At 43.3% G+C, this 26736-nt stretch overlaps 2 protein-coding genes across 7 annotated transcripts; both read right to left on the reverse strand.

Annotated features, from left to right (window-relative positions):
* Positions 1–1281: 1281 nt before the first annotated feature.
* On the reverse strand, positions 1282–13168 carry mmp14b (matrix metallopeptidase 14b (membrane-inserted)). The gene is made up of 10 exons (XM_003457436.5): positions 12567–13168; positions 6136–6284; positions 5930–6052; positions 5526–5833; positions 4906–5067; positions 4561–4721; positions 4304–4442; positions 4056–4206; positions 3056–3171; positions 1282–2944 (listed from the first exon to the last, which is right to left on the reverse strand). The coding sequence occupies exons 1-10, from the start codon at positions 12663–12665 to the stop codon at positions 2430–2432; spliced, it is 1923 nt and encodes a 640-aa protein (XP_003457484.1). The 5' UTR covers positions 12666–13168; the 3' UTR covers positions 1282–2429.
* A 1586-nt stretch (positions 13169–14754) lies between these two features.
* On the reverse strand, positions 14755–24605 carry sall2 (spalt-like transcription factor 2). Of its 6 annotated transcripts, none has more exons than XM_005475956.3 (4): positions 24012–24605; positions 22318–22464; positions 16847–20712; positions 14755–16106 (listed from the first exon to the last, which is right to left on the reverse strand). In XM_005475956.3, exons 2-4 carry the CDS (start codon positions 22391–22393, stop codon positions 15804–15806), a joined length of 4245 nt encoding a protein of 1414 aa, XP_005476013.1. In that variant the 5' UTR covers positions 22394–22464; positions 24012–24605; the 3' UTR covers positions 14755–15803. The 6 variants fall into 6 exon arrangements, with proteins under 6 accessions (XP_005476013.1, XP_019203944.1, XP_019203945.1 ...); XM_019348399.2 differs by lacking the exon at positions 24012–24605 and adding an exon at positions 23006–23971; XM_019348400.1 differs by lacking the exon at positions 24012–24605 and adding an exon at positions 22864–22999.
* Positions 24606–26736: the final 2131 nt, after the last annotated feature.

Here is a 26736-nt window from a genome sequence, read left to right on the forward strand (position 1 = left end):
TCAAATGTTGACCCGCAGCTCAGGGTCTGACTTGTGAAGAGGACCCCAGAGATAAGCAGAGCAAGTAAAACAGTGTGTATAAAGATATTACCCTAAAAATCCATTAGAGGAAACTAATCTTAAAAACAAACAAGCAAACAAACAAATAACACTTTTTCATGTTTATTGTGCTTTTAATGTCTTTCACCTAGATAAAGTTAAATTAAAATGAATGAAACACATCCTAAAAAAGAAAAAATCCCATCCCCCATTCCCGTGTCCTGCTGTGTGTCTGGCTCACATGATGCAGTTGGAATTCCAGATGTTGTGCATGGAATTCTGCTCCATATCTGGCTTCCAAATGTGACTTAACCATCCTCACTCCTCCTTCATCTCCTCCCCCAGCAATCCTCGTGACTTCTCTCTTCAGCTCCAGGTCTTCAAAACACTGCAGCGAGAAGTGGAGAAGAATGGGCGCCCTAAATGCCTTTAACACAATAGGAAAAGAGCAAAAGTGCAAAAAACCCCGTCGTTGTTATCATAACAAATCATAGACGCGCTGCCTTCCCGGCTTCCACCCTCACCCACTCTTGTTCTGTTGCAGTCAGTCGTCTTTACGGCATGTCTCATGTCTGTATGGCAGTTGTTCATTAGTGGAATCATTAAGGAGTGGGGAGACGCCTAGGCTTGCTGTTTGAGCTTTTATTGGCTCGTGTTGGACGGGAGTGCACACAAACACAGTGGATAATACACAAGTACAGGCATTTATAGTTTTTCAGAACATACATGAGTGTTTGTTTGTGCCAATGTGCTTGTGGGGACCTACATTAATCAAATTGTGAAACTACTTTTCCAACTTCAAAGTCTTGATAAGGACTTTGGAGGACTTTGCACGCTTTTCCTCGTCATCCTACGCTTGCAGAGGCTATGTGGTCCCCATAAGCATAGAAATATACCCAAGAACACACACACATGCACACCCTCTCCCTCTAGCTATATAGCTCAGATATGTTTTCCTGCTGTGCAGCAACGGGTTTATACAGTCGTCTTCATCCCTGTTTCTACTTAAGCTCTGGATCCAGTCCGTGTTTTCCGACCCAGTTTCTGGCTTGCCAGTTTCCGAGCCCCAGTAAAGCAGAGTGGTGCGGTCGGGGAACAAGAAACCTGGAGGTCCGGGGAGACTGGGGAAGGCCAGATGCAAAACAGCAACGACCAATATGATCAGTAAAGGTAAACAAGGCAGGCGAGAGAAAGATTTCATCAAAGTTTATCAAAGACTAAGTGAAGATCAAAGCACAGGAAGCCTTTTGAAATTACTTTATTTTTGTACGAAAAGCTTATAAGTGAGTACACACACACACACACAGAGTTCTGATTGAGAAGGCTAGATGGTCATCAGTATCACTGTCACTAATAATATTATTATTATTGTTGTTAATCTAACCCCTGACTAGCAATGTAGCACCATGATTCGAAAAACTGTACAAAAGTAAGTACGATGACAAAAAGGAGTCATTTTCAGGTCTTCAATTTATTTTCATTTGAGATGGATTCAAGGTATAAAAAAAAAAAACAATCAAGTTTCAAGAATACATAACCCCATTTCCCCATTCACTGTTCCCACATGTATAAAATTAAGGCCACTTTCAAAACTGTATGTCACTGTCCAGCAGGACTTTTTAATGACAATATACAAAAAAAAAAAAACATTCTTTACATGGTGGACGACAACAACAATAATAGTAATAGTCATAATAGTAATGACAACATCATTTATAATAATAACAATAAAGACATTAATATAACAAAAAGAAAATACACTGTTGCATTTACTGCTTTACTCTGATAGAAGTGTATCTCATGCTTCATAAGGATGCAAGCTAATGTTTCCCTTTTATGGTCCCTGCTGGCTCCTGACATGTCGCTTTACCGGAAGATTAAGAAACACAGATGACTGTGCCGCCGCGGTTTCCAGGATTTTGTGTTTAAGTGAGGGTGTGCAAATTAAAAAAAGGGCACTTGGCCGAGCGATGAAACAACAGCGTCTGCTTACGCATAGAAACATGCTGAAATGGATGTCATGAAGATGCAGGTTCGAAGTGGAAAATTCACAAGAACACAAACACTGACCACTGACAAAAACTAAAAATATGACATTGAAAAAGGCTAAAACAAACAGCAATGAGCTGGCGTCAGTAACCGCAAGAAGAGAGGCAGAGTCAGAAAGGAGAGGAGAGGAGAAAAATGGAAAGGGCTGAGTGGTTGAGAGATAGAGTCAAAGGAATCTGGAAGTGGTAAGAAGAGTTGAAAATGCAAGTCTGACAGTTTTCCTTCGACTCTTTCTCCTGTTCTGTCTCTTTCTGTTCTGCTCCCTTATCTGTGTCTCCACCGAGTTTTCTTCTTCTTCTCTCGCCTTCTTTCTCTCCTCTCTTCTGCCCCTCCATCTCTAACTACACCTTGTCCAATAGAGATCGTTGGCAGTAGAGGAGTCGGCGGGGAGTACCGTAACGACGGAAAAACAGCAAGGCTGCCAACGTTGCGATCACACACACTACCAGAAACAGCGGCACAACAAACGCCGCTGCCCCGCTGCCACTATCTGTCTCAATAACTTTCACATCAATTTCCTCCTCCCTCTCAATCACCTTCTCCCTCTCTCTGTCCCTCTCTCTGTCCCTCTCTCTATCTCTAGTTCTGTCTCTGTCTTCCCTCTCTCTCTCCCTCTCTCTCTCCCTCTCTCTCTCTCTCTCCCGCTCCCTCTCTCTCTCCCTCTCTCGCTCCCTTTCCTTCTCCCTTTCCTTGTCCTTGTCATGTCCACCTCCGCCTCTTCCTCCATCTGTCTTGGGGTCTTCATTGGGGCAGCCCATCCAGTCACGAAGGGCTGATTTTGGATATCCAGGCTCCACTCGCATCACCTGGTTGTTGAACTTCCAGTATTTGTTGGCTTTGTAGAAGTAGGTGTACGCTGAAGGGTGGAAGAAAGACGTGCAAGAAAAAAACAACATGTACCAATAAGTATCCAGTCACAGTAAGATGTGATGAATAATCTAGATAATCTGACACACGCCACCCTTACCTTGATCTTTGCTCATGAAGGCTGACTTGATGTTATCAGGAACGCCCTGCCACACGCTAATAGATTTCGGATAGCCATCGTCAACTGTCTGGGACGCTTCATTGAAACGGTAATAGCTAAACAGGAAACGAGAGGAGAAATGTAGAAAAAAAAGAGATATGGTGAACTGATGATTCGGCCAGTGCTAGAAACTCTCCTCTTTACCCACATGAACAGTTGTGGATGGACTTTGGCTCTTCCTAAAAGACCTGACATTACACTTATCTTAGACTTGTCTCAAACTAAATACACGACTCGGTTGGACTTGAGAACAGACATAGGCTTGGGTTTAGTTTTTTGATAGCTTTAAACTAGTTCAATTAAATTGAACATACCACAGATTACTTAGGACTTGAGTTTTCTTTGCTTTAAACGCTTTAGAACTTGGTGTTGATAGACCTGTTTGTGCCTACAGGACTTGAAACTAGGCATTCGTTTTCAAACTAGACCATTTGTAGTTGACTTGTGTAGAGTGACTTGACTTAACTTGAGAACTGTCCTTACAGACCTTAACTAACTTTTCTTGACTTGCTTTCTAATGTAAAAACCACACAGCCACAGTCAGTGTTGTCTCTGCAGACATTGCCGCTCAACTACCACGAACTCTTCTAGAACCTAAACGACAGCGAGCTGAGGACTTAGGAAAAGTGCAGTAACGTACGCAGCTATATTCACTTTATAATCCAACTACTATAATTCGACTGCCACATGTCATCCACTTTTTATACCCATGGAAAAGCTCAGCAAGCGTAACAGTTCCCTCAAGGTGAATTTTCTTGTTTAACTGAGAGGCAGATTTGAATTGGATGGTAAGTGTTTGAGTTTACATGTTTTAACCTCATATGGTCAAAACATATCTTTTACCGGCGGTGATGTCAGGGGAAGTTTCCTTGTAATCACCTACTTTTAAAACTTCTGCATATGATAAACACACACACACACAAAACTGACAATGACTAACTTGTTTCCTCTGAAGAAATATGTCTGTCCGGTGGGGGTGTAGTAGAGAGCAGCGTCTATTCGATCTTTGGGAAGCCCTGTGCCCATCTCTTTAAGACTCCTGGGGTAGCCAGAGTCAAGAATTGATTCGGTGAACACCCAGTACCTGTCTCCTGTAGAGCAATAAAACCGAGGACCCGAGAGATGTTTTTTTAATTTCATAATAATAGTAAAACAATTTCTTTGCTGATATATTAAAGCCAGACTTGCCTTTAAAGAAAGCAAATTTCCCATCTTCCCTTTCAAAAGCAGCATTAATATGAGTGGGCAATCCCCTCCAAAAGTGACCAATTGGCATTGGGTATCCATCCAACACGTGGTTATTACGCACCCGCCAGAACCACTTATCCTGATAGGGGAAAAAAAAGAAAATTCTTAGAAACTTACAAGATGACATAGACAACAAGATAACAATCTATAAATGGAATCGATATAAATGGCCCAAAGTTTCTCCAGCAGCTTTTTACCTTGAACACAAACATTTCTCCCCTGAGGATGGCGATGGTGTCAAAGTGCCCATCGCAGATGTTGGGGCCAAAGCGAGGCTTGTCAGGTGAATATGGGGGATCGGGGGGGTTGTAAGGTGAACGCGGTGTTACAGGTGGGGGCTGTGGACCTGATCCTGACCCTTTGTGAGTAAGGACATCGAACAATTCTTTAAACGACAAAGCCTTAACTTTAAAGCAGCAAAAAAGTCTGTTTTTATCCATCTTTGGAAAGCTGTTACTTGTGCTGTAATTTACAATGTAATGTTTCAGGTTAGTATTTCCCCTAGTGTAGAATAATAATGATTAATTGTGATTTGTACAAACCATAAAGCTGCTGTATGCCTCTGCGGTCATCATCTGGAAGCTGGAAGTTCTCAGTGTCCATCCACTGGTAGAACGGAGCCATGATGGCTGAGGGGTCGTTAGAGTGCTCGAGACCCATGGCGTGACCAAGTTCATGCACAGCAACGAGGAAAATATCATTCCCTGAAACAACATAAACAAGAAAAATTACAGTTTAACAACTTTTTTAAAATTGAGCCAAAGTGTTAGACATAAAGTGGGAGGATTTTGAGACAGAGTCCTAAAGGAGAATGAGGAAAAAGTGCTGTTTCCTCATTTTCAAGTGACTCAGAAGCACACAACTAGACACCAAGCAGTTAAAAATAAAATCAGCAGCAGCTCATGTGAAGATGTGTTAGACTCGAGGAGCTGACGCTGCAGTTTGTGTGTCTGCTGCATTTTCGCACACAGGTACTCACTGCCTGAAGTGTACAAACACAAGCTGGGGCCTGTTGCGGCTTAGGTTTTGCTTTTGACAGCAAAACAGAGTCAGAGAGGTCCCCTCCCAACATTTAAGCTTTTCTTGTGTCAGGTTTTGCGGAATTAGTCAAAAAAAAAAATCCCTCATCTATTGAAATTTCAGTTTCAACATGAAACTTTACCTAACAGGTCCCGGTTTCCAACTGTCCACGGCTCAGCCGAATCAAAGTGAGTGTCTCCACCGATGCCAATGCTAGGAAAATAGGCATGTGCCAGGAATCCCCCCTCGCCATCAAATGGGCTGCTGTCACCGTGGAAACCCTCAGCAAAGAATATCATGATGTCAGCAAACTCCTCCACTTTGTCCCGTATGTAGCTGTAGGGAATTTCCCGGAAGCGAAGCGGGGTGACGCCCTCCCACACCTTGAAGGCCTTCCTGATGGCCTCGTAGGTCTCATACTCACCCACCTTTGGGGTGTAGTTCTGTATACTAAACAGCGTGTTAAAAAGGCGAGACAGTTAATTCCTTTTTACAGAGACATAATTGCAGGCTGCTTCATGTTTATTTCATAACTCTGTGACTTACGAGAAAGTGATCTCTGTCTTGGGCCACTTCAGGCCCTGGATGGCGTAGCGCTTCCTCCTCAGGTTGCTCTTGAGCTCAGCACCAAACTTATCAGGGACACCACAGCGCGGTCGCTTCATGGCCCTGCCAGACAATAAGGCACACCGCGCTCATGACAACGTACGCTTAAATGTGCTTGAAAAAAAAAGGCACTGCGTGATACTCACTTGACAGTGTCTGCGTCAAAGGTACCACTGACGGTGAGGCCATAGAACCTCTGCATGGCAGCGATGGCGGAGGAGATGGAGTTTGGGGAGCGAAGGGCATGGGTTCTCAAGTCCCCTGGGGGAAGGTAGCCATACTGTTGTAGCCATGACTGCAGTGCAAAACAGGATAAAAAAGGAAAACATGATGAGAAGTCTTGCGAAATATAGCGAGGAAATTCCACTTTTAGCAAAGAAACAAAAATGAAAAACAGACACAAAAACACTCCACACGTCACCTGAAAATGTTGATCATTGGTTACTGGGAATATGAGAACAGGATGTTTTCCTGTGACTGCGATGAAAACACATTCCACGCCGACGGCAAGAATAAGCTCTTAAATAACTTCTCTCTGTGTTTTTGTATTTCGTAGCCAGAGGGAGCAACATCAGTTTCAAGCAACTGGCACGTCTCCATGTCGTGACTAAACACAAAAGCTATTTAACCATCAACTCTGGACTCTCCAGTAAGTGTGGCCTGAAAGTAGAACTGGCCTGAGGAGCCAAAAAAAGCTTAAGACAAGGACGGTTCAGGTTTCATCCAAAACCCTGACACAGACACTGAATGAGGACACAGTTAAAGTTTAAAACTCATGTTATTCTGTACCTACATCAGTTCTAGCTAAAGTCATCGAGTTTGTACAATTCGCAAATGAAAGCGTTTTTTTAAACCATTTGGAGAGCATATTATGATGGTCACCGAGTTCTCTGGTGCTCCAAATCCCTCGCTCTCAGCTAAACTTGACCTTATTTTCCCCTGGAAACCCATTTGCCTGCGGTGCTGGTTTGACATTTGGACCGGTGCCGATAGCTCTGCTACGCACCTCTCCCACACAGCTTCTCCTGAACTCCTTCCCTCTCAAGCAAGAGATGAAAAATAACACTGAGGCTATTGTGAGCGTGGTGGAAACCAAGAATGCTCTGATATTCTGCTGTACAGTGACTTTGTGAGCTTGTCGTGGCACGTTCAGGAAGTGTTTTATGGTTTGGAGCCGCTGATGACTTTCGTCTTTGTTTGGCACAGCTTGACGTGACTTTGCAGCTTAGCAGGATCTATTATTTCATCTGGATTCAGAATTACAGGCGTAGTTGCTGTAGAATATGTGCAGAGAAGGACATTGGGAAAACAGAAGAGAAAAAGATAGGGAGTGTCCCAGGGTGAGACTCAGGCCTTGGGCAACCTCAGTCGAGGTCTCCAGTCAAGCAGTAAAGTCAGTCAGTAATTTAACTGGGAATTTCTTCCTCGTCGCATCCAAACCTCAAAGTCAAACTCTTCCCCCCACGTTCGTGTCTCTGTCTTTGCCTTTTCACTCCACCCCTTCTCCTCTGCCTCATCCCTCTCTTATGGAAAACCCACAGACTTGAGGGTAAATACTCATGAACAACCACACCCTGAGCCGCTCGATTATTGTTGTTAATGCCTATCTGCTGCTGCTAATGGATGTTAAACACAGTTAAAGCGAAATAAATCTACTCCCTTATTTTAGAGTTTTCCACTGAAAATGTACAGTAAGTGAATGTGCTGACGTGGTTGTCCGACTCTGGGCTTTAGGTCGGTATTGACGCCCCTGACGTTCATTCAGCTTAGCCCTGAGCTGAATGGCAGCTTTGGAGGCCCTTGAAAGTCTGATCTCTGCCTCTCTGTCTGTCCTAGAGAGACATGGAGGTCTACGTGTTTAGACTTTACTCCTGAATGAGCCCTTTCTCGTCTTGACTCACCCATGGAGCTCCAGTGGACACATAAAGAGTCACTGTTACAGCACGGCCGCATGAGCGGGAAAAAGAGGAGCACAAGGAAGGAAAGATGAAGGCTAGTGGGATTTAGAGGTTGTAATTAACGGCCATAATGAAACGCCTGCAGTTTGCTGGGATAAACAAATAAAGGTTTTGCTTGTACCAGAGTCAAATACAACCATTACAACCATTAGCAACTTGGATAATTTGCCACAAATGTAAGAGATTTTAAGGCCTGATTTGAGCTGGAAACCATATTCTTCCAGTTCACACATTCCCTGTTTTCTTTTCTACAAAAGGCCCAATTTTGCCCTCGGCTCAGTCAAAAGACTGTTGTTGAATGACACTGAACACTTGTTTTAACTTTAAGGCTCCCACGCCTCATTCATGGGTCCCACAGGTGACTCTGACAAAGTCTTATTCACTGTCGCACCACGCTATTTTTGCCCACGGTAATAAGTGGAGGAAGAGGAAGTGGTGAGTATTTAGAGAAGAAGAAGAAAGGATAGTCCAAACTAATACAGTCTTTTGATATGAAGCAGTGGTTTCCAGCTGTTCTTCCCCCACACACACACACAACTTATTTACTACCAATGATTTCAAAGCTCAAATGATATCATGTTTCCTGTTCCTTTAGTTGTTGTTAACTATGGAAAAACATGGAGGTGTGACAACTGACTTAGTGTTAGGCTGTCCATTTTAATAGATTTAACTACAATTTGAGTGATGAGCAACACTTTAAACTGATGCCTGGAAGCACTTGTGTTAAATGTAGTCATCACCCCTTGATATTTACCCGTGCACAGACTTAAAAAAGTAGGGCGCAAAGGAACCTTGCCAGTCCAGCACTTTGATGTAAAGCTCACTCATGTGCAGTGACTTACTTTATTGTTTAATGGAAGACCTACAAGAAGCAGACAATGTTTGCTGTGGATGTTTCTAGGCAGTGTGCTCATTTTGCATAGGATGAGAAAAGGAGGAGGAGAAGAAGAAGGCATAGCGAGTCAGTTGTTCCGTTTGCTGAAGGCCAATGGAAAGAAACTCTGGTCAACAGCGATGGGAGTCCAACTGAGGCATGCTCAGTATACAGCGCACACACAGGGCAAGAGAGCTCATCATTACATATCCACCCACTCCATCCAGAAAGCTGTGATATTCTGTCACATGTCTTAAATGTATGAAATTATGACTCCCACTTTACGTGCAACAGCAGGTTACGGGCCTTTTGCGTGCACCCGTGTGTACTTCAGGGAGTTTATTGTGGGTAGGATCCCTCCAACACTTTATTAACTTTTTCTTTTTTTTCCCTCTACTTTATAGGCATTTGCCTGCTATGCTCTTGATTCAGGACGGCATTTACAACCTCTCTGACCCCTCTGGCCAACAGCTCCTGCGCACACACAAGCAGAAACCCCTTTGGTTGTGTGTAATCCCCCAGCTGGTGTCTATTAAACAACCTCTCTCTAGCCAACACCAGTAAGAACCGATGACACAAGAGTGGAAAAATTCATCTCTGCCAGTGTCATTTAAGGAGTCAGTCAATCCCAGGAAAAAGGAAGAATTTTATCCTAAAATAAATTGGCCTCTTTGTTTCAGGAACAGGAAATGAGATGATGACTTTGAGCATTACCTTATTTTCAGTTTACACCTTTCCTCAAGGAAACTGCCCAAACACAACTAACTGCTGATTATTAAAACAATGGCTTCCTGGGAAAACTGCACTCCTACTTCCTCAAAACGACTAACAAGACTAGTCCAGCATGGGACTAGTATAAAGTTACCTGTTTAACTGTTCTCTTTGGGAACAGAGGGAGTGTGACATCCAGTACACTCACACAGGATGTGTGCATGACAACTATGATCTGCATCTTGTCTCGTACAGTTGGACAGTTGCTTCATTTTCCGTCTTTTCCGAAAAGATTGCATCACTCCCATCTCCACAATAGCCCCCTTTCTGGTCTGCGACAGGCTCCTCAGTGTCCTCCCTGCCTCGTTTTCATCATCTCATTTCATGACAATTTCATGACAATTAGCTACGAGCTGAAGTCATTCTTTGTACTGAATGACCTCGGCTTGTAACCATTTCTGCAAATTCGAGCACAGGGGGAAAAAAAAGATGTGTGTGTGATAGGCAGGTGGTTGCTGACACACCAAGCTGCCCACTTCCTGTCTCTACCACACACCACAGGAAATGAATTGTGTCCACTCAACCTCTATCTCACAAAACAGACCCACTGACCAACACGTAACCACTGATCTAATTTTATTTATTGTTAATAAAAAAGTAAATAAAAAAAATCCTGCTGACTTGTGGGTTTGTGGAGGCTGGAGATTTCTTCAGCTGTATGGAGAGTTTGGTCTTATGTTTAAAAAAAAAGAAAAGAAAAGAAAAAGAAAAAAAAAAGCACTTTTTGACCATAACTTAACTAGCGATGGAAAGCCCCACTTCCTGCGGTGCAGACATTTCACATGTTTATCATCCTCATTAACTTCCTTATTTGATTGCACATTGTTGACTGATGCTATTCTTAATAAATGTAATGACAGAAAAGGGTTTTGGGTATTTTTGGTTTTGCATGACTTATTATTTTCCAAAGAAATAAAATAGGCAAGACATGTTCATCTAATTAATTGAAGTTCTTCACCGAAGCCCAGATGATCTGCAGCATTACTCGCTTTAATTAAAGAGGCTTATTATGCTCTTCCTTATTTATTTATTTTATCCTGTTATAGCAGTGCATACTCATATTTAACAAGGCCAAAGTTTCAAATGATGAGGTCAGTGTTTACACAAGTAATCCCAGTTGAGCAAAAGCTCAGACTGTTCTAAATACTGGGTTTCAAATCTGTTTTCTCCTCATGGTTCTTTATGATGTAATTGATGGGATATCCCTAATATGGGCATTTCAGATACACAGCTCTGCCTGGGAAAGTTAGTCAATCAGAAGAAAGCTGACTGAACAGGACAGAGCCCTTAAAGTGCGAGGAGCTAAAAGTGATGTTTTTTCAGCTAGCAGATGAACTGGGTGACAAATAAGATTGAGAATGAGAATTATTTTAAACTCTCAGTCGTGCAAAGTTACAAAAGTCCCAAAATAAAATATGGAGTTGAAAATCAACCATCATACTAGTATTTTGAAATTATCAGGTCAAATATCCACTTTTTATCTGGCCTTTATCATACTTGTGGTTCACACCGGTAGCTAATGCACTTTTTTATGAGAAAATTCTGCACTGTAGAGTACTGGTTGTTAAAATGTGCTGATATGTAAAAATTCCTTGAAATTTGCTTGCCTGAAAAGAGTTGACTTAACCGCAAGCCCATCTTGACAAAATCTAATCAAATCTTTCCCAGAATAAGAAAATATTAATCACTTAGATTTACTGCTGCACAGCGTGTGTGTGTGTGTGTGGAATGAAAGTTAAATTATGAATTATGTAGGCGACACATTGTTTACATTTTTAGCAGATGGTGCTTTGCAGTCTCTGGTCTAAATGTAGGTCAATTGAGTAACTTTGCTCCATTTTCTTCCACTGGCATAAAGCTGAGCTATAACTGCATCGGCCACAGGCAGGATACTTCAGGCGCCACTGTATGTAACAAAATATGAATTCTTTGATGTCCTGTGTGAGCAAGACCTCGCCGTATTTTTCTAATGGCACTGAAGGAAGCAGGTGTGTAGGAGTATCATCACAAAGTCACTTCCTGGAACATTAACACAGGACTTCCTAACTTTGCTCTGGCTATGGGATTTGAGAGCTGCTGATTCTGCAAGAAAAACAGATCTGAACAGACAAATGAGATCAGAACAATAGAGAAGGAGAGGAGAAAGGAACAGATGTGAACAGCAGGGAAAAAAAAAAAATCTCAGCTGCATCTTTCTTGATTAGTAGCCAGCGCTGTTATTGGAAGAAATTGGAAAACGTTTAGTGCTCAGTCTTTTGTATTTTTCCACAGATGAGAAAGGGTGAGATGCTGCAGAACCTCTTTCTTTCTGTAACTAACCCCCCCACCATTGGTGCTGTACTCAGACATAACTCAGGACAGATGTCAACAATTACATCTCCCCATCCCTTTGAATAAAATTACACCCACAACTCTCAAATTGCCTCAGTCTCTGCAGCGACCACAATACAATCTAATGCATTTCTTTTGTTCTGGCTCCGCTGCTTTTGCCCTCTCAGCATTTCTGTGTTTTCACGAGCGTTATCATCATTAAGGGCTACTTCCTCTAACCCAGGGTCAGAGCCAATTTCCCATATCCCTGTGCCAACAACAGTCAGCTGCAGAAATTATTATCAAGATGCAAAGTTCTAACAAATTCTGTATAGGAGCCATAAAAAAACAAGCTCCACACAAATTTGAAAGATGAATATAATAATAAAGAAAATATGCTATGTATTATTAACTCATAGATAGAAACAGATCTCCTTAAATTTAATTATATGTCACATCTGTCTAACATTATTAACTGTTTTGCTTAATTTCTCAACTCTGAGTGTATTTATTGGAGATATATATGTTCCAAGTGTACATTAGCTATGCCTTTATGGAGTATTCATCCAATTTTAATCCTGTTTATATTTATCGAACTTTAATCGTTTAATGCGCATTCAAACATTATGTGGCTTTAGTCCTGCATTCTGCATGTTTTACTCACCTCTGGATTCAACTGTCGCTCCGTCGCTCCTTGCGCGCTCAGCTCCCACACCACCGCCAGCAGCAGCAGCCGGGCTACCGATTTCAGCTTTGGTGCCATCAGTCAATTCTCAAAAAACTTAACAAACGAAGATGATGTCCTCGGGAAGGTTGCGCGATTCTCTCTCTCTCTCTCTTTTGTCAGAACATTATCTGTGTGGGGGAGGGAAGCATCCCATGGGCAAAACTTTGGACGTCAGCGAGATCAACTTCGCGCAAAACACACAAAAAACTGTTTCCCTGTGCAACCGGTTGCCAGGACGATTTAAACTATTAGACTTGTTTCTCCAGCATGTACTTTCTTCTCGTGTTTTAGTGAATTGGCAAGATTACAATCGGACGTTACTGGAAGCGAGAACTGTGTAAAGGGGCTCTGGAGCCGCAAGCGGTGCGTACTTTATGTCCAAATTCAGCTTGCGGTCTGCTCCGATGTTGCAGCCGACTTTGATGGAACCGTCTTTACTCCTCCTGTCCTATCTTTCTTGTCGGTTTATTTTGACCCCCTCTCTCCTCTGCAGACGTGGTAGTTGATAGCCTACTTTAGTTGGAAAGTAAAGCGATGTGAACCACCCCCCTCCGAAATAAGCCCGCCCCTTCAGAATCAACCGGATGACCCATCGAACTTGGCACGGCTCCTCACTGGGACTAAAGCGTTAATGCGCCCTAAACTGTAGGAAACTGTTGTTGTTTGCAGAAGCGAGCAGCTCAAGCTGTTCCAAATAAGGACAAAATACAAAAGTTTATCTGGGAATGTATTCAAGATTTTAGTTATTTTAGTGTGATCTGTCAGTACAGTCATCTGCTTCCATGAATATATGTGATAATAACCCATCATCTATAAAGCCATCTCTTCAGCCAAAAGCAGCCTTTTCCCTAAAATCTCGTTTCAAGCCGAAGATAGTAGACTATTATGTTGCTGTTTTTAAAGTCTTTTAATCTTTAACAAATTAATTTTTTCAGATTTTTATTAAGGGTGTTAGAAAAGTTCTCAAATGCACTGTAGACATCATTTAATAATTTAGCTACACTAAGCAGCAAACTGTGCTAAAAAAGGGGGGAATTGCGCCCTCCAGTGCGCTACTTGTACACATCCAAATGTGTGCCTTTTGTCTTGCATGCTTTTCTCGTTTCTTTTTCTTTGTCCTCTGTCTTCCAAAGAGTGTTGCTTTTGTTTCTTTCCATAACTGCAGTCTTGTTTAGTGTGCATGTGTTAAATTCCTCTGGTTTTTCTTGGCGTTCATATAAGATAAAAATACAATAATTAAACAGGAGCCCTCAGACGGATTAAGGGCTTTACTAAAACTTTGATGTTTTAGGCTGATGTCAGCACTGGTAATATGGAAATCCCCAATAATGTCATCTGTATTGTTTCACAGATCATTTGTGCTGATGTCAGTATTGTTAATATGAAAATCTAGTTTCGCATATAAATCATTTTGTGTCATTGTGAAATGTGTAACATTGTGCTGAAAAAATAACGTTTTAAACAGCTCAAACAAAGAAAGTGCTTGTAGTTAATATATTGCTTTAAAGTTCGGAAATGATTCTATGGAAACTAAAGCATTTTCCTAATTCATGTGACCCTGACCTTCCGCCTATGACCATGACGCATTACATACTAAAATGGTGTATTTTGTTATCTTTTTCCTCATGACTGGAGCAGAACTAGCTGAAATCTTTGGCTTCTAAAAGCTGTAAAGACCTGAAATTTTATGATATAGTGTATGAAACATTATGGTGTCACTGTGACGTTGTAGGAATTGAAAAAATATAAAGTGTGTTGTATGGCTCTACCCATGCTCTTTCATATCGTATATTACTCAATATGGATTCTTGAAATTTATTTTCAAGGTTAACTTTGACCTTGGGTGCTAGCAATGAAGGTGAAGGTCAAATATTGTTGTGAAGTTTGAAGATGATCCATAAAAAAGTTGTGTTTTATAGAAACTTTTTACTGATTTTCAACATTTAATGTGAAGTTGACTTTGACCCAGTTTTCACCTAAATTAAATCAGCTGGAGATGTTATTGATCTCTACCATCATACAAAATTTGAAAATGACATGTTGAAGACTGTGGAGGCTAGAGTGCTAACAAACAGAAAAACTGAACCGACTACATACAACAAGACTGAACAATATATATTTTTTCCCAAATTAGTTTTTAATGTGGAGATACTGAAATAACAGCGTACAACAAACAGACATAGATTTCTTATAGATTCTATACACAAACTTAAAGTTTTAGTAACTTTAGCAACTGAAAGGGTTTTACAGATAGTACTTTTGGACCAAACGACAATCATAATACTCACAAAGCTGAAGGGCAAAGGTCACACAAAGGATCGCGCCCCCACTGGGCTCACAAAAACTGCAGGTGTGCTTCTGGTTTGACAGGACAAGGTAGTAAAAAGGAAATCACAGCAGGAGCAACTAGTTTTAAGAGCCACAGGACGGGGACAAAAGACTCCATATACACCCCCCCTCCCCCCAGTAACACATTCATATTGTTCACCTTGTTGACTTTTACAAAGCAAGATGTAGTTTAGATCCAGTAATTTGTTTGCTCATCCTTATCAGCAAAAGGATCATCTTCATATGAAACATACATGGGTTGGCTGTAGTATTTTCCAAAATATTTTCTTTTGGTTGGCTCAAGTCTCCTTTGGTGCCAGATGGATGAGATTTGGTACATGCCACAACAGAACAAAAGTGTTTACATGTTTACAACACTACCAAAAATGGTTTAAACTGGTTATTGTAGCTTCATTTCCAATGACTCAAAGCCAGTAATATCAGATTTATCTATCTGAGCCTGTTGGGATGTTTAAACGTAATATGAATCATGACCCATACTCTTTTTTAATAACCAAACATTTCAAATTTTACTCTGTTAAGAACTTCAGACAGACAATGGTAGTTTCACTTTTTAACAAATCCAGCAATAACTGGGCTAATTTTGTTACTTTGAATATATGCTTTTTTTATTTGCACTACAGCTGTCTCTTTTTTAATACAACAGGACCAAGCTGATTGACTCACAACTTTAAATATACAAAGATATTATTCTGACTATCATTGACAGGCAACCTGAAATGTGTTAAGGAAGCAGTACTAATGATATGCCCGTACAGTTACACCAAGACGTAAACAACAATCAAAAACACCGTAACATTTACCAGCCAGTTACGGCTATGCGAGTTATGACCCTTCGCTGGACTCTTCCCCAGCTTCCTCGTGGGCTCTTGGATCCATCTGTGACAAAACAGGAGATTTTGACGATTCATTTTCTCCTCGGCCTGCAGTGGTTGGGTCATCAGTTGGCTCAGCACTGGTGTTGAGGAATGCTTGATACTGGTTCCAGAAGCCTGCTGAGCTCCTAGTGGCTGGAATGTTTGAGGAAGTCATAGATGTAGAAGAAGGAAGTTGGTCAGTGGAGGAACGACGACTCCGGGCTGACGGACGTGATGTTTTGGATACCACGCCGTGATGCTTCATGTGACCCTAAGAATGAATGGAGTTGAAAGATTTTTATTTATAATCATCATCTTGTTAAGACAAATCTTGATAAGATTTGGGTAGGCTAAAATTGCACAGCAGAGGTAATTTTAGAGTCCAGCTTAATTCAATTCAGTTTAATTCAATTTATTTAGTGCCAAATCGCAACACCAGTCACCTCAGTGTGCTTTATATTGTACGGTAAAGCACTTGGTGACAGTGGGAATGAAAAAATCTCTTTTGTCTAGGACAAAATGCTTTGTTCAACACAGTAATTGTGCAAACATAACTACACATTGTTGCGAATTCAAATATTGAGGAAGAGTACAAAACAATGATTTTATTTGAACACACGCGCGGGGAGATAATTACTGCACACAATCAGCATGGATCTCCGCCCAAAATACACTTCAGATTGCTTTTATATCATCAGGGTATTATAACGCCCCCTCTTGCGTTTACAAGCACATAATTTGCATCTTAAGAACATTATTTGCCTCTTTTGCAGACAATGATCAACTTTAAGAGATAAATGCAGACACAGAAGTTCCCCTTTCTGGCATCTTCTTCCAAATGAGGCGATGGTCTCAGGCCTTTGAGGTCCCCATGGAGTTGGCAGTTCATCTTGTAACTTCCGATTACAAGACGAACTGCCAACTCTTGAGCCACGATCACCCCACAGGACAAGAAAACAAAAGTGATGCAAAATTGTGGCTGATGCAAAATTTGGAGAACTTGTTCCTTACCTTCAGCCCACTGCGACTGGCGTACTCTTTTCCACACTCAGCACAGCAGTAGGTCTTCTTCTCAGGACGAGACATCGGAGACGGGAGGGTTGGAGCAAGGTTGATGGGGCCAGAAGCATCCAGTATTGAACTTGAGCCGAATCCACTTATGCCATCTGCCCGTTCTTCCCTCCCATATGAACTAAAATGAAAGCTTTGACGTGTCTCTCTTACAAAAGTGGCTGTTTTCTGGGGTTCGCCTCTTACTTCAGCGCCAGTGGTGTCTGTATCCTCCAAAGCTGACGTCAGCTTGGGTTCTCCTTCTGGCACAGTTGCTTGGTCTTGCTTTGGTGTTGGGGGTGGAGATGAGAGCTCTTTATCTTTATTTATGGGCTCTGGTGATTGGGGCCTTGGAGAGAGTGGGTCTGATTCCAAGGTTGTTGTTGTATTACCGTCACAAAGATTGGGGTTAGAGGTGGTGCTGGGACAGGTGTAGGAAAAGGGATCATCGAGAGCAGGTGTGCTTTGCAAGTCCTCTACGTTTGATTTAGAGCCAAGGAAGGCATCGGAAGAGGTAGATACTTCATCCTCTCCACAGTCCATCTCAGTAGCAGTAGGTGATTCTGTGGTTTTGGTAACACTGGAAGTAAATGGTGAAGGGGTAGATTTTGGAAGATTGAAACCAACAGTGGCTTGTGGGACTTGGTTGTCTTCGCCAGTTGGTGAAGCTTGATCTGTCTGCTGGGATGCTGGCAAAGGGACACTGACAGTAAGCACAGGGGGGTCTGCACTGCCTGGTGGTGAAGTCTGTGTGGTGGGATTCATAAAGGGGTCAGGGCTAAGGTCAGAGGGGGGAATGTGGTCTGGGCTGGAGGGTGCAGACTTGCCTGGATTTTGAGTGAACTCAGCTGATTTCATACTGTCAGAGGCTGGAACAGAGGCAACTGTTGCAGTATTAACTTGTTGAGTTGAAACTATGCTCTTTGAATGGCCTGCTAGGGGAGGTGTATTACTTGAAGTAGCATTTGGGTCAGTGCACTGGGACTGAGATTGTACCAAGGATATGGCTTTAGATTCAGCTGGCATCTCATGTGCAGAATCCTCTGTGCCATCTGGAGGCAATTGTCCACCAAGGTGCATACGGATGTGGTGCTGAAGCACGAGAGCATTAGTGAACTTACGTTGGCACAGTGGGCAAGAGTTCTGTACACGTGCATTGGGGGGCCGGGCATGATGGGTGGCAATATGGGATCGCAGACTGCCTTTGGTAGAGAAGGATCGTCCACATATCTTACATGGAAAAGGCCGTTCTCCAAGGTGTGTGGCCTGGTGCAGCCGCAATGCTCTGGGGCAGCTCAGCACTCGTAGACACACCCCACACTGATTGGATGTAAGGTTACCAGCTGGATCTGTAATCAGTGATGGTAACATGCCTCCTGCCATGGCACTTGCTCCATTGGCACCCATGCCTAGGGCAGCTACCATTTCGCGAGTGAAGTTTGAAACCGAAGTAGTAACAAGGCTAGAAGACAGTGGAGATGCCATGACATATGTGGTAGAATTGCTGGCATTTGTGAAACTACTGTTTGCTGAAGTTGCTAAAGAGGTAGTGGTACTGCCAGATAACATTTCCATCACAGAATTGGAAGTATTGGAAGAACTCCATGGAGAAGAGGAAGGTCGAGGGGCCTTCTCTAGCTTCTCGACCAGCCTTTGCAGCTTAGAGGTTTCGGATGTAGGAGTGGGGGCTATGGAGGAAGGCAGGGAAGATGCATTGGTAGTTGTGGGTGGACCTGTGACTTTAGGAAAAGAGGAGAAAGGAAAGGAAAGCTGGGAATGGCTTGAAGAAGCATGTTGGTGGGAGCCTGGAGCAGAAGGTAGAGGGGTGCGGAGCAAGCCCAAAGCTGGATGGTTGTAGAGGGATGAGTGTGCAGCTGGGGTAGAAGAAGGTGTGGAGACATTTGGGAAAAGAAGCTTAGGTAGGTGGGCTAGCTGGGAATAGGCAGCAGGGGAAAGCACCGGGGCATGAGGAGGAGTGTTTTCATCAAAGTGATGCTGCTTGGCACCCTTGAATAATCCTGTGATGGCAGAAGATGAGGACAAGGAAGGGTTTGAGAGAAGGGAGGTTGCGAGAGATGAGGTGGAGGAAGACGATGAGGAGGATGAGTTGGATGAGCCAGTTGTGATAGATGCTGCAGCAGCTACCACTGCAGCTCTATTAAGCTGCAGGAGAGAGTGGGAAATCAATGCTAGATCAACACTCGGGGGCAGGGGTAGGGAAGATGGGGTCGATCCTCCAGAAGCCCCTAGTGGTAGCCCAGTACTAGAACCACTGATTTCCAAACTGTCTCCAGCTGTTTCATCCTCAGCCCTATTTTTTCGCTTCTTCTGTATCGTATTCATGGCACTACTACTGCTACCGCTGCTCATGTTTTGTCCCATATCCGATCCCCCAGTAGTCCCTAATGCAATCCCAAACAAAGACGGTGGCAGAAGTGAGAGCGAAAGCTCAGGGTTTTGTTCTCTGTGCCGCAGGAAATGAACTTTGAGGTTGCCTCGTGTAGTGAAGCGGCTGAGGCAGACTGGGCACTGGTAGGGTCGTTCCCCCGTGTGTGAGCGGAGATGTATCTGCAGGGCTGAATCACTGCTGAACATTTTTCCACAAAAGCGACAGGCATGCTGGAGACGGCCGCCAGTGTTGTTGGAACTGGATGCAGAAGAAGATTCTCCTCCATTAGAAGCAGATTGCAGAGCATGTTGTGAGTTTGGGACTATAGGTACTGATGTGGGGAGCGGTGTGTTAAGGAAGGAGAGACCACTGTGCCCGCTCACTGAAGTAGTATTTGGAGACTTCTCATGAAGATACCGACTGGGTAGAGCTAATGACAGTGCTAGTGGATAGGTGGAGGAAGCCACTGTGGTGGCAACAGAGGAAGAATTCAAGGGAGCTGATGAGCGAGAGCTCACCCTTGTGAATCCATGAGCACCAGCTGCCCCACCTGTTTCCTCCATCTGCACCTTGTGAGGCTGCAGGATTTGAGACAAGGAGGTGCATTGCTGTGTGGGCTTGTTGACTGCTTGGGAGGGAAGCAGGGAGGAGAAGCATGCTAGAAGAGGAGCCATAGAGGTGGAAGGCTGAGATGCAGTTGGCTGGGTTATTGGACTAGATGCCCTTTTACTGCCTTCCAGGCAGAGCTGAGACACAGAAGGGAGAAGATGTTGGGCAGGTGCGTCTATGCTATAGGAGGCTCCACCAAGGCGTAGGACCTGTCTACAGATCTCCTCTGTTATCTGCATCTGGTGAATTTGTCTTTGCTGCAACACCCGAAGCTCCTCCAGGATCAAAGCTATGCTCAGCTGGGTCCTAGAAGGTGCGCCCGAGGCAGATGACACTCCAGGGCTTGGGGTAGGTGTAACAGGACTCGGAGGGCCTTCGGGCACACGACTGGGGCTTCCAGGGTGTGGTGGAGGACATAGAGAAGCAGAGGAGGAGGAGGAGGAGGAAGAGGTTGTGGTGGTGGCTGATAGTCCCAGCTTGGGAGAGGCCATTTGTGAGCTTCTAGGAGGGTACGTAACAGCACTTACAAAAGCTGCGGAATTGCTGGCAAACAACTTAAAGCCAGGTGAGAATTGTATGTGGGATGCGAGAGGGGAGTAAGGGAAGTCTGATGAAAGGGAGGGCTGTAGGTCTTTGAGAGGCTGCTGGTGCGGCTTTATCGGTGAACAAGGTAGTGATTGACCCTCAGTAAGTTGAGAGGCGATCTGAGAGCCCTTGAGAGATGAACAGAGCGTAAGGGGCAGCTGGGAGCTTTGAGGAGAAGACAAAGAGCACAAAGTAGAATCCGTGATAAATGAAAAGAAGTGTGACTTCAGTGCCGAGGTGTCATCTGCAGGTATTGAAAAAAAGGAAAAGAAATTTAGGTGGCTACTTAACGTGAAGGGAATGAAAAAATTAAATGGTCTGTAGGAGGTGACTTTTAGCCTCAAGGGTTAATTTCCAGCCAACTAAACTAAATGTTTTCTCCTGTTCTCTTTGTGCTGCTTCTTTACTGCTGTCTGCACACAGACACACATGCTTGCACACAAACACACACATGCACTCAGAATATACTACTCACCCGCAGAGGAGACCACCTTGTTTCCAGGGAAACACACACAAGACAATGGACTCTACTCTCCCCACCTCCACTTCCCTAATAAAAAATAAGACGCATCCTAAGGCACTCTTTCATCTATGGCTTTTTTTCTTTCTTTTTTCCTCCATTCAGTCTGTCTTACTGAAGAGCCCATCCCCCATTGGCCCAGTAGGGGTGTCAAGAGCTAGTTCTTAGTCAAGTACTAAACACTTTGCAGGGTATCTGACTGGCTAGTAAAACTGACTTTAAACAGTTGGGGGTCCCATTCCTGATAGGCCAGCCAGAGGAAGAGTTTGTCGTGCAAACAAAACAAAAAGGCCATGACAGACATGACGACTCAGCAAATATGTTCTGCAAGCAAACTCAGCCTGAACTTGCAAAACACAAAGCTTACCTGTCAATTCATGACACACAGGTAGAAAAAAGGTAACACTTTGTATACTCACGTGCACCCAAATGCATACAGAACTTCCTGCTGTTAGCTCAACAGCTACAATTTTGTGACACAATGGGGTCCCTATTCCTGTAACTGAAGTGGACAAGCGAACACAAATACACACAACTGTGTGTACAGACACACACGCGCGCCTTCACATACACGTCTTCGTGGGTATGTTCATGCTTCAGTGGCTAGCAACAAAGCTGAATGGGGACAATGGGCTGTTGCAGTTAGAACACCTTATACAGTGCCCCACAAAGTTTCCTTTTCCTTGACCTTCTCGTGCTCATGTCTTTGCTTCAAACCCTAATCCTTTTCGTAGCACACGCCTTCAGATTCACCTTGCATTGTTTTTCAGTGATACTGCTTTCGATTTATTGTGTTTTTCTGAAATGTGGGTGGTCTGTGTCTTTGAAACTGGCAGTGTGAGAGGAGGGAAGATACTTGGGTTTAATGGGGCCAAGGAAGCAGCTTAAGGCTGAAACCTGCACAGAAGGAATTAAAGCGTCTGCACTCAAATTATTCCAGCAAGCCATTTTCTTAGCACACCGCTATAACATGCACATTTAACTTTGGTTAAACTTTTAGCGCAAATGAACTCAATTTAAACACTTAAACTGAATTAATTAAAGGCTGATTAAGGGTAAATGATTACATCTCAGTCAACAAAACTTAAAATATAAACAATAAAAACATATTTGAAGTCCCAAAGGAGATAATAGTCATTTTAATTCAAACTGTAAATATACCTCCTAAATAAGCACTACACTTTTATGTACTTGCACTTGTCCACTATTAAAAGGCACAAACCACATGCTAAGAAAAGGTTACGTCTTCTATACTACGGCATCCAATGTGAATATCGTCTTAGTTATTATTGATCATTGTTCTATTGATTTATATAGTCTATGTCTCACCATGCTCAAGTTTCCGACAGGCACCCAGGGTCGGGCTCATAAGCTGCTGGGGTCGTTTCTGTTTCCGACGGGACATGCTTCAACAGGATGGGACCGACGCAGGGGCGCATTGGCCAACACACAACTTTTACTCTGTCTCCCTGCGCACTGAAAAAAGCAGGTAACTAAATTACTTAGACAAAAAAATGAAAGAAAAAAAAGAATTAAATAAATAAAGACAAACTACAGCATGGCTTCCAAAAATCTGACACCGGGTGATCCGGTTCGATTAGACTTAATAAAGTGGCTCCACGTTGGTGGCATTGTGGAGAAGAGGGGGGAATACAAGAACCAAAAAGGCATGTGTGACAGTTTCTCTCAACAAGTCTTTCTGTTCTGAAAACACGGCGTTGGCCCTCCTTCTCTGGACACACACAGACACACACACACTCCCACACACGCATACACACAGCTCACTTGTTCATCCACTACTTTGCATTCAAATGGCGAGTGAACACCCCATCTTTTGAGCCGAGAGTCCACTGCTTCTGTTCGGTAAACCCTTACACATTTACGCACAAGTTCGTCACATTATGAGTCCTCCCCGAGCTGTCGATTATTAAAACGAGTAAAAGGTAATAGAGCGCAAGGAAGGAAGAAATTCATATCCGCTAAAATCTTGCTTCCCGAGACTATAAATCAAACGCACCCTGTCACGGGGCGTCTTGTCGAACACCGACACTTCAAAGTGTGCGTGGGCTGTGTTCCCCCCTCCCGACGCCTCCACAAACAGCCTCCCGCGTGAGCTCGGTGAAACAGAGTGCCTGAAATCAGGTGAAATTTGCAACAATGACGTCGAGGGAGCGCAGCTGAGTGAACATCACCCTCTCCGAGCCTCTCCAACACATAAGGCCACTGACTGGAGACACAATGCTCCCTTTTTAAACCTTATCACGGCTGCTTAGCACGTGGAGTTGGAAAAAAACAGCCATGGTGAGGAGAAAAATACATTTTCCACTTGGGCCCCGTGACAGTCCCCCACCCAAGAGCATCCACCTTCTTCCCTCTCTTACTGGGGCTTGGGCAGAATAATAATGGAGCCAAAATTCTAAATCAGTAATTAATACGAGTGATAACCATCCATTAGTCTGACGTTCTTAACAGCAATATTATATTGGGCAAAAGGCTCTCTGTCCAAACCAGGCAGTGATTTCGGAATATTGTAGGGATTAAAAAGGAAATCATTTGGCTAATAACCTACGCGTCATTGTGTAATCGCTGGTGTTTTGTAAAAGAGAATGAAGCCATAACTCTAATAGCAGACAAACAGTCGAAGCGGATAATCTCATCCCTTTTAACCTGGGATGATATTATCATCATTCCAACAAGGCCTTCTTATTCTTCTTAATATTAGTATGATTTTCGTGCCATCTCGCCAGTTTGATCGCGTATACAAAGGCTGAACGCGCGCGCTGTATGTGTATGTGGGCACCAGTGTTTGGAAACCAAGCTCAAAATCTGGCCCTGAGATGCGCGTCCCCGCTACTGTACGGCGACCTGTTGCACGCCACGCGCGTTCCTACATCATAACAAGTTATGATTCATAAATATTATGACTTCTCCGGAAAAGAAAATGCAGTCCCGGATGTGCATTTCCCCCACAGGCCGCGCGTCGCCGACACAAGCCCGTTAAATATAACACAAAGAAAACTTACCATGTTCGAAACGATGAATTTTTGGCAGCGATATTGTGTAATGACAGGAGAGAGAGAGAGAGAGAGAGGGAGAGAGAGTGGGGAAGCCGGGGAGCTTGTGTTGGGAAAGATCGGCTCCGTCTCTCAGCCGGGACACTGGCGCAGCATTTTCCTATTCACTGCCAGGGATGCGCAGTCACACAGCCGCATTTTTTTCAATTATTTATCTCCGTAGAAAACCGCGTTCTTTCTCTTATGACAAAGGGTTATTATGCCTGAGTGTGTTCACCCAGAGTCCAGGGTCAGGAGCGAAAGCAGGACCGGTGCAGATAGCCGTAGCCTGCTCGCTACAAGGGGAGGATTATGTTTTTTTCCCCCCTTAGCCGTAGATTACGTGCCGCTCTTCCTCCCCTCTTTGTATTTGTCGGGGCCTGCTCCTGTCCGGCCTGTCTGCGCTAGCTGCGGTGCTGTCTGTCTGTCTGCTAAGCTGGCTCGGTGTCTGTCTCCCTGTCTCTTATAATTAATGGCCCTCGCCGCCAGACGGTCCTTAGGAAAACTGTGACCACGGTTACCTCCACATTGGCTCTCAGTGTGCATGTCACATAGGAGTGCAGGCCCGGGAGCGCGCACACCTCTGATCCAGACATGAATCCATGTAGGATTTAAGATTTGTGCGGGTGACAGAGGTTCCCATTGATGAAAATAACAACCACTATTGACTCATATTAATAATGATTTCTTTTTTTTCTTTTTAAAGGTTAGATATCTCTGTAGATGTAGTCCACAGACTAATGTTGTATTGAATTATCAAAAAAAAAAAAAAAGAAAAGAAAAGAAAAAGTGAGCAGCCCACTTGAGCCACTCTATCATTATATTTCGTTCATTTTGGAGACAATAATGTGAAAATCCGTAGAAGTAAGTGATGATATAAAGAAAAATTCTAGTCTCCTCCAGAGTATTTACAGGTAATTTATCTTTCTTTGGTGACCCCTATGAGAAAATATGAATAATTCCCCGGTCTGTTCATGCACCGCTTGTAGTAACGCTAAACAGTGTGAAAAGCTTCTGCTGTGAGTTTCTTTGTGCAATACAACACTTATTTTGTCAGCTAATGATGTCTGTTGTGCCAGCAGCCTCATTTTTTATTAGTATTACTGTCATGATATTGATTTTTGTCTTATCTGAACTCATAAGAATATCTCCCTATAAGCAGACAGGTGCGGTGGTTTGTGTGCTACAGCAATAAAGCCACTAGGTGTCTCTCAAAGACAAAAATGAGTGGCGTGTTAAAAAAGAATACCGGTACTACGTAATTAGATACTGAACGAGTTTAGAATATCTCTTTAAACATAACATTAACTACCAAAGTGGTCAGTAAAAGGAATGCAAGAAAATCCAACTCAAAACTCTACACACAATACTCCGTAGTAAGAAAGTGAAAGTAACTGGCTTGAAATTCTTGCATATGTATTTAAAAAAAACAAAAAAACAAAACAAAAACAAACAAACACTCAAAATTGAGTTCAGGTGCATCCTGTTTCCACTGATCTTCTGTCAGTTTCTACAAGTCTACCTGTGGTAAACTCAGTTGATTGGACAATGGAAAGGCACACATCTATACAAGGTCCCATAGTTGACAGTGCACGTCAGAGCTCAATCTGAACCATGACGTCCAGAGACTTGTCTGTGGATCTTCAAGACAGGATTGTATTGAGGCAAAGATTTGGGGAAGGGTAGATCTGCAACAGGAGGTCCCAGTGAGCACTGTGGCCTCTATCATCTGTAAATGGAAGACGTTGGGAACCAGCAGGACTCTTCATAGAGCTGGCTGCCTGGCCAGTCTGAGCAACTGGGGTAGAAGGACATTAGTTACACAAGCCTCGTGTGTGGAGGAAACCAAGCACTGCTCATCAATTGGCCAATACCATCCCTACAGTGAACCATGGTGGTGGTAGCATCGTAGCATCATCGTAATATAGATTACAAAGTCTGTGAGAGGTGAAAGGTGACTGGAGTGCAGGTCAAACCACCAGAGGAATCATTCACATAGCCTATTGATTCTGAGGCTGTGTCCCCTTTGTGAGAGTAGTAGTAGATTGTGAAATGGTAGGCAAAGAACAAAATTGTGTCTGCTGCCACCACCAAACCTATAACCCCCTATGGCTTCACTTCTGTCAAAGACTCTCTATCTGGCTACAAATAAGCCTGCAAGGCAGATAACAGAGGACGGTGACAACTAGAAACTAATTTGGTCAAAAAGACATAATCCAGAGTCAAGTAGGCCAGTGAATATCCAAGTGGAAAATGAGATGAGGGTGGATACCATTGCAGTTTTTGTGCAGTCCCACACTGGGCAGGCCATGGAAATACTTCTCTGCAGAAATCAGTAGCATGAAAACCAAACTGGAGGTCAGACCAGTGTGCGCTATTAAAAATTCTGCTTATGATGAAGACAGTTGTGGTCCTGACCTGAATGACATCTGACAGGAGCAGTTTTATGGCAAAGATCAGAACTGCTATGTCTTCTTTTTTTATTAGACACAAGCAAGCATGGCAGGCCATGAAGCTTTCAGGCAGTGCATCTCACATGTTGCAGAGTGTGACGCCTGAGAAAATCCAAAAAAATCCCCCCAAAACAAATGAGTTATCTGCAGAGTCAAAATCCTACTATTACACCAAGAAATTAACTAAATACTAGGAGAAATATCCATAAAAGTCTAGTAAGTACAGCTGTGATATGATTTAG

The sequence above is a fragment of the Oreochromis niloticus genome, linkage group LG18 (assembly GCF_001858045.2).
Source record: "Oreochromis niloticus isolate F11D_XX linkage group LG18, O_niloticus_UMD_NMBU, whole genome shotgun sequence".
NCBI lineage: Eukaryota > Metazoa > Chordata > Actinopteri > Cichliformes > Cichlidae > Oreochromis > Oreochromis niloticus.